This window comes from Cicer arietinum, chromosome 4 (assembly GCF_000331145.2).
Source record: "Cicer arietinum cultivar CDC Frontier isolate Library 1 chromosome 4, Cicar.CDCFrontier_v2.0, whole genome shotgun sequence".
Classification (NCBI taxonomy): domain Eukaryota; kingdom Viridiplantae; phylum Streptophyta; class Magnoliopsida; order Fabales; family Fabaceae; genus Cicer; species Cicer arietinum.
This window is the reverse complement of record NC_021163.2, coordinates 60,700,446-60,710,574: the sequence shown is the minus strand read 5'-3', so window position 1 is coordinate 60,710,574 and position 10,129 is coordinate 60,700,446. Positions and strand designations below refer to the sequence as shown.

At 31.8% G+C, this 10,129-nt stretch overlaps 1 protein-coding gene across 1 annotated transcript; it reads left to right on the top strand.

Annotated features, from left to right (window-relative positions):
• The first annotated feature begins 4,438 nt into the window (after positions 1–4,438).
• Positions 4,439–8,793, top strand: LOC101507082 (transmembrane 9 superfamily member 8). The gene is made up of 7 exons (XM_004498751.4): positions 4,439–4,691; positions 6,128–6,292; positions 6,376–6,485; positions 6,583–6,688; positions 6,777–6,889; positions 6,990–7,140; positions 7,446–8,793. The coding sequence occupies exons 1-7, from the start codon at positions 4,584–4,586 to the stop codon at positions 8,601–8,603; spliced, it is 1,911 nt and encodes a 636-aa protein (XP_004498808.1). The 5' UTR covers positions 4,439–4,583; the 3' UTR covers positions 8,604–8,793.
• The last annotated feature ends 1,336 nt before the right edge of the window (positions 8,794–10,129 follow it).

Sequence of the window (10,129 nt, the reverse complement as noted above, 5' to 3'; positions counted from 1 at the left end):
GCACAAATTCGTGTTCAGTAACCAGCCAAAAACAACAAGGTAACCAGCACAACAATCAATCAAAACAATGAGAAAACAAGCATGAAATTGAGAACAAAGTTCAACAGAAAAACCAGGAAAAGCGGCTACTGTCCGAGCTAAATTTCTCCCACCTCAGACCTCTGATCGACGATCCATCCGGTCAGATTGAAGTACCATGAGTCACGCACCTGCTGTCCAAAGTTCAGCCCGATCCGACGGTGAACGAAGGAGAAATCGCGAATCTAGTGCGGCTGCTCTGTTTTATGCGAAAATGGGTTTTGTTCTTCCTCTCTCACTTTTCTCTTTGCCTCAGTCTCTGAATTCAGCTCTCTCTCCACTTGGTTAAGTGAGATACATGAGCTTGCGTATATTGGGCCTTTCTCCACATAGGAAGAGAGCCCAAAACCCAACATTCATTTCATCGTTAAAAAATAAAACATTATTAATCTATAAAACTAAATTATAAACGGTATATATTGAGTCAAGAACATCTTTTTAACAATGTCAAACTTATCACATGATCCGAAACCGAGAAACCTGTGCAAATGTGGGGTCTTTTACTAGTTTCAGTTAAAATTCTATTCAATAAGGTATTGCAAAAAAATAAAATAATAAAGGGTCTATTTTTTAAACAAATTTGAGGGTATAGTTGTTCAAATGTGAGGTGTTAGTAACAATAGCATTATAAATAGTTAAAAGGATAAAAATGTATTTTCATGTGTCTTGGGGTGACAAGTTTAAGTGTAGGAGTGTCATATTTAGGTGTGGGGTGCAAGGTATAATCCTCATTTAATTTTAATGCAGAATGGTCGAAAGTCAGTGAGATAAACAAAGCCCAAACGTTATCTAATGGGCCAATCATAGTTGGCTTGGGTTTCTTGGAACAAAAATGGAACGTACAGACCAAAAAATAAACTAACCAGCATGGGCCAAAAAAGGATTTAGGCCCAACTTATCACGTTTGAAGACCCCAATATGAAATATTCTTTGGAGGGAAAATTTTCCAAGCACTTTGTACATGTAACATAGTGAGTTTAATAATTGAGGTAATAACACAAACAATTTATGTTTATGTAAAATAATAAGGTATTATAATAAATAATAAATTATTCGAAAGAAATAATATTATAAAATTGTTAACAAAATCTTATAGAAAATTCTTTAATGAATAAAATTATTTAAAATTAGAAATTTAATAACTAATTCTGAAATAAATACAATGTAAACACTATGTCTACTTATTTTTGATATATTAACATAATCTAAAGATATTATTATTGTACAAAGAGACAAGACTTCTTAGTTCTTAATGCCTTTAACGGTCTCATTATTTTAAAACAACACATTAATGAGATACTAAATTTCATTGAATAATACACACAATTTTAAAATAAGCGTTATTGTCAACCGACACGGTAATCAGAAAAATCTATGACCAATTACTTCCAATAATTAATACAAATTTATCCACTTAAATTAACAACAATTCACATATATGATAATCAAATATACACACTTATTATGCAGAAAATCAATCAATTAATCCAATGGCGTTCCATCGTTATATGAAGATGTACTATTTTCGCGAAGTGAATATTATCCCATCATGTGAAACACCAACTCATCTAGTGTGAGGGTCAAGACCCATTGTATGAGACTTTAAAACTCATCTCATGTACGATATAAGATCCATCTATACGAAACATATAACTCATTCGATAAATATTTGTGGGGTACAAGATCCATTCATATAGAGCATAAACTCACCTCAAACACATACAATAAAAATCATTCAATTTTTAAGGACAATCTTTATAAAATCATATTTAAAATATAATATTCCATTTAAATATACAATAATAACAATAATTGAGAAACATATAATAAAATAATCTTTTAAATAATGCATATTCAAACAATCATAAAAAAGTGCAATTCAACAAACAAAATAATAAATAAACCAATTCATGATATAAGATTGTATTTCATAAAATCTCAATTTTAATAGAATTAAGTTTTTTCGACAAATATATTTTTATATAAAAAAAACATACCATTCAAAATATCATACTATTTTCCTATTTCAAATTTTCAAAATAAATGTATCATCAAATGGTTAAAGGGTGTGATTACTTTTCTCTTGAAGGTTTGATAAAAAATATCATACATGTTAAATGGCTATTAACAACTATTGCAATAACAAAATACTTTTCCTACTCTTTATTATTATATAGATATCTCTTTCAAGTTTTTAATTTAATATTTTTTTATTTGAATCTATTTATATTTAAATTTAAATACTTATAAAATAATTGACACATGTATCATACTTTGCAATTAACATATTATCAACTCACCATATATACATGAGTAATTTGTTTATTTCTCAATCGAGAGTTATTTTTAATGTAATGTGATTGGAGAAACTGATCCTTATAATTTCAACCACCTAATCTGATAATTGGTTTTAATCAAAATAATGTTACTAACATTTTGAAATTCAACTTCATATTATATTTGTTTCATGTACCAATTAAAACAAAAAAAAAATGTATACTTCATTCATTTGTTAAATAAAACAAACCACCAAAAATAAAACTAAGTATATCATGTTATTTAGTTTGTTTTAATTAAACTAATTTTAATATGATTATTTAATTAATTCTAAATTTATAATTTATTATTTTATTATAAATGTCGATATTCATAAATATTTAGACTTTTCTATTCACTTATATATATATTTATTATAACTCTATCACGTTATGTTTTTTCTTATTTGATTTTAAAATTTTAATGAATGATTTTTTTTTATCTTTCTATTTTCTATATTTATTCACTATATAAACGAGAAAAAACAAATTTTGTATTGTTTGCATGTCCATTTATGGACAAATAGACAAACATTTTTCGATAGAACATATTTCCTAAATCATGTGTACTTTTTAGAGATATGAGGTGAATAAACCTATTCTCAATTTCTCAGCTAAATCAAATGCAAGCTAAGACCAAATAAATATATTATCAAAAAAAAAAAAAATTATTGTGATCAATTGATGCTGGAAGAAAATGTTTGAAACAAAAAAGACAACGAAGATGACAAAGAAAGAAAAAACTGCAGTGACTGTGGATGAGGAAAAAAACAAAAAACCCACAGTGAGGTAAATAATGATGCACTAACCGTAGCTGGTAATAGGTGGCCACTTTGTAACTGAGCTGGAACTTTGTCGGTGGTTTTGTTTTCTAAAATCTTGGATCAACTGCTTTGTTTTTTTTTTTTCGTGCACTTCTCATTTCCCATTTACTTGATAACAATTTCGGCACATATGGGTATTGCCGTTTTTGTATGGATAAAACTTATCTTCCTTATCTGCTTTTTGTATACTTTATTAATTTTTTTATATTTTTTTTAAGTTTGTTATATCTGTAAAAATTATTTTAAATTACTAATTATATAAAAATATTTAAATAAATGTTAACACTACTTTATTTTTATTTCTTAGATTAAAAGGTAGCCTAATATGGGTTGGTTGTAAGTGAATTTTCTTCTGTATGTATTGTATCAGTAAACATTATCACATTTGAGTTAGTGTCTTGATGTTAAATGTAAAATGTAATACTCATTGTTCAACTATTCATTTATTTATGTCATACGAGGGTTTTAAAAAACAAATTTCACTATAATTATCTCATTTTTTTGTTATTATTGTTAAATTTGACAATTATATAAATTGACACTAATACTAAAATAAATTTTATACAGAAGAGTTGTCGTCGATATAAATCTGCTCAGATAAAATCTAAATTCATTCAAGAATAAAAGAGAATATAGAAAAAAAAATTCTATATAAATTTTTATATGAAACTTCGTTTTTGTAAGAAGTGACTATCCCACTTCATAGTAAATACCAAATTAATTTAATTATCATCATAACACGTTTTAAAAAATATTAAATATTATGATCATATATCTAATTTATCACAAAAATAACCGCAAAATTAAATACCGTTTAACTTATTACGTGCGAAACACTATATATTGCTACATTATTATTACTAGTAGTCATGGTACTAAAAGATAATACAATATTAAATAGTGATATTTTAGATTCAAATACAAAACTTAACATTCAATTTAATATCGATATTTTTGAGTGAATTAAAATTTAGTGACTTATATTCTTGTTTCTATGGTTAAACATCATGCAATATTTATTCATTGAACATTAATCTTGATCCGTGGAAAGAGATCTGATTTAAAACCTTACGTACAAACCAAGAACCATTTTCCAAGTTACTTCCAAATTCCCCTTCCCTCTCTCTACCAAATCATGTAAAAACAATTATACAACTGAAAATTCCGATCGTACCCTCCTTACGATAAGAAATGAGCAACGTGGCAGAATCACATAGCTAACATGAGAGAATTTTAATCCTTGTTGTTCAGTCCCTTATTATATCACTCACAGAAAGTCACAAATAAACGAACATATAGAAAAGAGTTCGCTCACACAACACACAGATCTATCTATCTATTTTCCAAATTTTCGATCTCAAACGCCATGGCGTTTTCGAGATCCATTGCGTTCTCTGTAATTCTTCTTCTCTGTTTCATCAACGGCAATCTCTGCTTCTACCTCCCTGGTGTTGCACCACAGGATTTCCAAAAGGTTAATTACATTTCGATTTCGCTTTCGCTTTCGCTTTCATTCGCACATTTTTAGGTTTTCCGTTTTTTGAATTTCTCGTTTATAATGCTCGATCTGTTTGTTCAAATCTGAGATCTGTGACGTATGCTTAGTTTAGAAGTGATTGACGTTAGGATTTGATTTCATTGTTTTAATTTTATTGGTGATGATTTGGAAAACATTGCGCTATAGTATTTATCTGTGTATTTTTGTTCTTTGCGCTAGTGTCGTTGTCATTATGATTTTTGTTATTTTGATTTCGATCTGGTGTTAGTGAAGGAAATTAGTTACTTTGATGGTGCGAGTGTGACGGTTTTTGATGATTTGATTCGGTTTAGTTATTGTAGTGATGTGACGGTTTCTTGTCTGATTTTGTGGTTTGAAATGTTTAGATTTAAGCTCAGTTTGTGATTAAAAATGTTTAGATTTTGGCTACGGATGCATGTGATGTGAGGGTGTTGGAAATGTACTTGTAGGAGATTTGTACATTAGGAATATGAATCAATGTGTGTAATTTAATTTGTCGTGTCATCGCAGAGGTTTGATGACACTTGTGATATTCTAATTAGAGAAGTGATTTGAGTTTTGATGTATGAAATTATAAATTTACAGAAAGAGAAAATTGATTATTCTATGGAATTTGTTTTGTGTCTTTCAATTAAGGCAGCTGAATTATGGAAATCTGGATGCAACCTCATTGTTCCTTGACAGACGAGTTTCTAGATTTTCCTTTGCCTAAAGACTATGTGTGTATTTTGGGGAACATTTTGGTAAAGTTAATTTGAATGGAATTGACATTGCAAAATCGATTTGGTTATGATTGAGTTTAAAGTGAAGTGATTTATGTTTGTAAAATTTTACTCCGAAAGCTAATAAAACTTAGTATATATTTATCAACCCAAAGCAGAAACTAATTTTATCATTTCAAATTAAAACGAGGGTTTGATTGTTTGAAGGCAAATTCAAATTTGCTGGACAGTAATCAGAGACTTGTATTTTCACTAAAATAACGTTTGACACAAGGTAAAATAGTTTCTCATAGTCTTCATTGTGAAGATAAGCACACTACAATGTACTTTGTTCATTCAATTCGTTGTTTTTCTGTTATATTTATTTTCTATTTGTATTCTTCATTTGATAATCACACTTCCTTACATGGTCTATACTACCCTGTATTCTCTGAGGTGATGTTAAACCACCTACCAATGCATGATGCACTGCGTACTTGCGTGTAGCATCCAATAAAGGTTTTTGGCCCTTCAATTCCTGATTTTCTACCCTTAAATTCCTGATTTAGCTTCATTTCCTACCCTTAAATTCCTGATTTTCCTGTATTCAAATTTTAATTAGTAATGAATATTCAGAATTTTTACATAGATCAACTTCTAGATTGTCTATTCTAATATTATATGGTGCAGGGAGATATATTGCAAGTGAAAGTAAACAAATTAACTTCAACAAAGACCCAGCTTCCATACACATATTATTCACTTCCTTATTGTGCCCCGGAAAAAATATTGGATAGTGCTGAAAATCTTGGAGAAGTGCTTCGTGGTGATCGCATTGAAAATTCTCGTTATGTGGTATGTTTGACATGATATGTTAACACTTGGCTGGATAATTGTGTTGTGGTTATTAACTGATTTACTTTGCAACATATTTGCAGTTTAAAATGCGTGAACCACAAATGTGCAATATTGTGTGTAAGCTTAAACTTGATGCCAAAACTGCAAAAGCGTTCAAAGAGAAGATTGATGATGAGTATCGGGTGAACATGTATGGCATGCCAGTAATTGTCCTATATCTTCGTGCCTGTTTTCTGCCACAATCTTGATGTTGGGTATCTTACAGTGGCTCTACCTTCTATGTGCAGGATTCTAGATAACCTTCCTCTGGTTGTTCCCATAAAACGCCTGGATCAGGACTCCACTGTTTATCAGCTTGGTTTCCATGTTGGACTTAAAGGGCAATATACTGGGGTATGCTCATCATTCTATAAATCAATATCTATAGTTGTGAATGCCATATATTTTCTTAAGCTTACTGTCACTATGTTGAACTGTACAGAGCAAGGAGGAGAAATATTTTATACACAACCATTTGGCATTTACTGTCAAATATCACAGAGATTCACTCACTGAATCTGCTAGAATTGTGGGCTTTGAGGTTAAGCCATTCAGGTCTGTAAGTGTGCTTGTTTTGTCCTATGCATCCATTCTGTCATACTGGTTGTGGTATGCATGACTTGATGATTTTTTTAATCTGAATGTTGATTTACAGTGCTAAACACGAATATGAAGGGAAATGGGAGGAAAAGACTCGTTTGACAACCTGTGACCCTCATACCAAGCACACAGTTGTCAACTCCAATACTCCTCAAGAAGTTGAACAGGGCAAGGAAATCATCTTCACTTATGATGTTGAATTCCAGGTTAGATTATCTTAATAAAATAGTGCTTTTATTCTTGCTACTTTTGAGTGTCTATTGGCTTCCATTAGCCAAGTAGTTAAATGTATGGTTTGTGTGGAGAAATTACTTCATCACTCAATAGATGAAATTCCGCCTGTATTAATCTTCTTTAATTTATTTTTGTCTTCCTATAAATGAATTTCTGTTTTCTCCCTTGCATCCAAGTAGAGTCCTGTTTTTGTTTTCCTCTTCCTCCTCTCATTCTTATTTTTATTTTGGTGAAAGGAGTTTATTTTGTGTAATCATTTACCTTTGCCTACATTCAGGAGAGTGATGTGAAGTGGGCTTCAAGATGGGATGCGTATTTGCTGATGAATGATGACCAAATTCACTGGTTTTCAATTGTGAACTCATTGATGATTGTTCTCTTTCTCTCGGGCATGGTGGCAATGATAATGCTGCGTACACTTTATCGTGATATTTCAAAGTACAATGAGCTTGAGACCCAAGAAGAAGCACAAGAAGAGACTGGTTGGAAGCTTGTCCATGGTGATGTTTTCAGGCCTCCACACAACTCAGATCTGCTGTGTGTTTATGTTGGAACTGGTGTTCAGTTTTTTGGGATGATACTAGTAACAATGCTCTTTGCTGTCCTCGGATTCCTTTCTCCTTCCAACAGAGGTGGGCTAATGACAGCCATGCTCTTGCTATGGGTTTTCATGGGGCTTTTTGCTGGTTATGCATCAGCCCGATTATACAAAATGTTCAAAGGATCGGAGTGGAAGAAAATTTCCCTCAGGACTGCAGTCTTGTTCCCTGCAAGTGTCTCTGCCATTTTCTTTGTATTGAATGGTCTCATATGGGGACAAAAATCATCCGGAGCTGTGCCGTTTGGAACAATGTTTGCTCTGATATTTTTATGGTTTGGAATCTCAGTTCCTCTTGTTTTTGTTGGTGGCTATGTTGGATTCAGGAAACCTGCAATTGAAAATCCTGTGAAGACAAACAAAATCCCAAGGCAGATCCCTGAACAGGCGTGGTACATGAACCCAGCCTTCTCAGTTCTGATAGGAGGAATACTCCCATTTGGAGCGGTTTTCATTGAGCTTTTCTTCATCCTCACCTCAATCTGGCTGAATCAGTTTTACTACATCTTCGGCTTCCTCTTTTTGGTCTTCGTCATCCTCATTATCACTTGCGCTGAAATTACCGTTGTGCTTTGCTACTTCCAGTTGTGCAGTGAGGATTACTTGTGGTGGTGGCGCTCTTACCTCACATCTGGATCTTCTGCACTGTACCTCTTTCTTTATGCAACATTCTACTTCTTCACCAAGCTTGAAATCACGAAGTTGGTATCTGCGATATTATACTTCGGTTACATGTTTATAGCCTCTTACGCCTTTTTTGTTGTAACTGGTACCATTGGATTTTACGCATGCTTTTGGTTCACAAGGCTCATTTACTCATCAGTTAAAATTGATTAGTCATACTCATAACAGTCAGCGGTCTGGGGTAATCTACTATACTTCCTAAAAGGATGAGGAAAATTTGTGTAAGGATTTTGAAATTCAGGTACTATCGTGTTCAGAATCAGATGTAACCTATTCTATACAATTTTGAATTGTGATGACATTGTTATTCTTTTATTTCAACAAATATCTTATACTTGCCCAAGTTGTCGAAGCATAGCTTACCCTGCAGTCTGTTTTCTGTGTTATTTCTGGTAGAATTACAAGTTGGCTAAGTGTTAGATGATTTTTTAAGTCTTCTTCAATTGAAAATTGAAAAGAATATGTAATATGTCATTATGTTGAGATTTTTTGTTGTATAATGATTTAATATCTTTAAATCCCGAACAATGTGCCTTTTATTTGCAATAAAACATAGAATTATTGAATTTTCATTTCATAACTGTGAGGGCTGTTAACTCTCGTGTCTTGAGCTTCGATATTTTAGATCTCTTTCTTTTACTTATTTTTATTACGGTACTTTTGTTTCCCATCTTAATTCTTCCGCAGGCCTCATGAGTGATATTTTTTCTCACATGGCAAATAAAATGAAGGTGTTCACCTAAAATATTGAGCAAGCAACAAAAGTATAATAGGTGATTTTATTTGTGTGATGCCTGCTCAAGAATTTTGTATTTGTTCTAGACTATTAGTACTTCTAACATTGATTATGGACCACTTTCATAGGTGTTATATGCTGCATCTCATAAACTATGTACGTTTTGCATTAAATCTACCTCTTTGACATATTTTGTGTCTGTGCTGTCGTATAGAAGCACCCACCACGGTCGGATGCATGTCATATCATGAGGCAAGAACACCGATGTTGTGTTCATTAGGACTGTGGTAATGGGAAAACACCAGTCTATGAATGCTTAGACATTCAGTCGGCGCCTCGATGCAAAGTTTGACAACCAAAACCTTCAAAACTTCATCGTGGGTCATCTCCAACTTGCTCGTTTTTGTTGCTCTATTCTTTTGTGCCATTGAATCTTTCGCCATCCTTGCTTTCTTGACTCACTCCAATCCCTCTATTTCTTGCTGCAATGATTTACTTTTTCGAGGTAGGGACTCAATGCCAACCCACTCATGAGGCTACTTATCATAAACCGCATATTAATAAAAAAAATTGAAAGCAATTATTGGTCAATACTTCCTATTTTTATAGTAATTGTAAAAACTTAAATTCTTTTTTGTCTTAAAATAGATTATAAATACCACCATAATTAACTTACACACTTTCAAAATTCTAAATTTAAATTCAGAATAAAACGTCTAATTTAACAATATTGACATTTGTAAGTTGAGTTAAGACTTAAGTACCGTAAAAACTTAATTAAATGAGTTGCAAATAAATAAACCACAAATAATAGTTTAAAATGTCACTTTTCTTCTATTTTTGCAGTCGTGCCACATCCATCATAAACTCAAAACCCAACTTTCTGTGTCCCTTACACAATCAATTTGCAAAACGAATCATTTATAAATTTTAACGAAAAAAA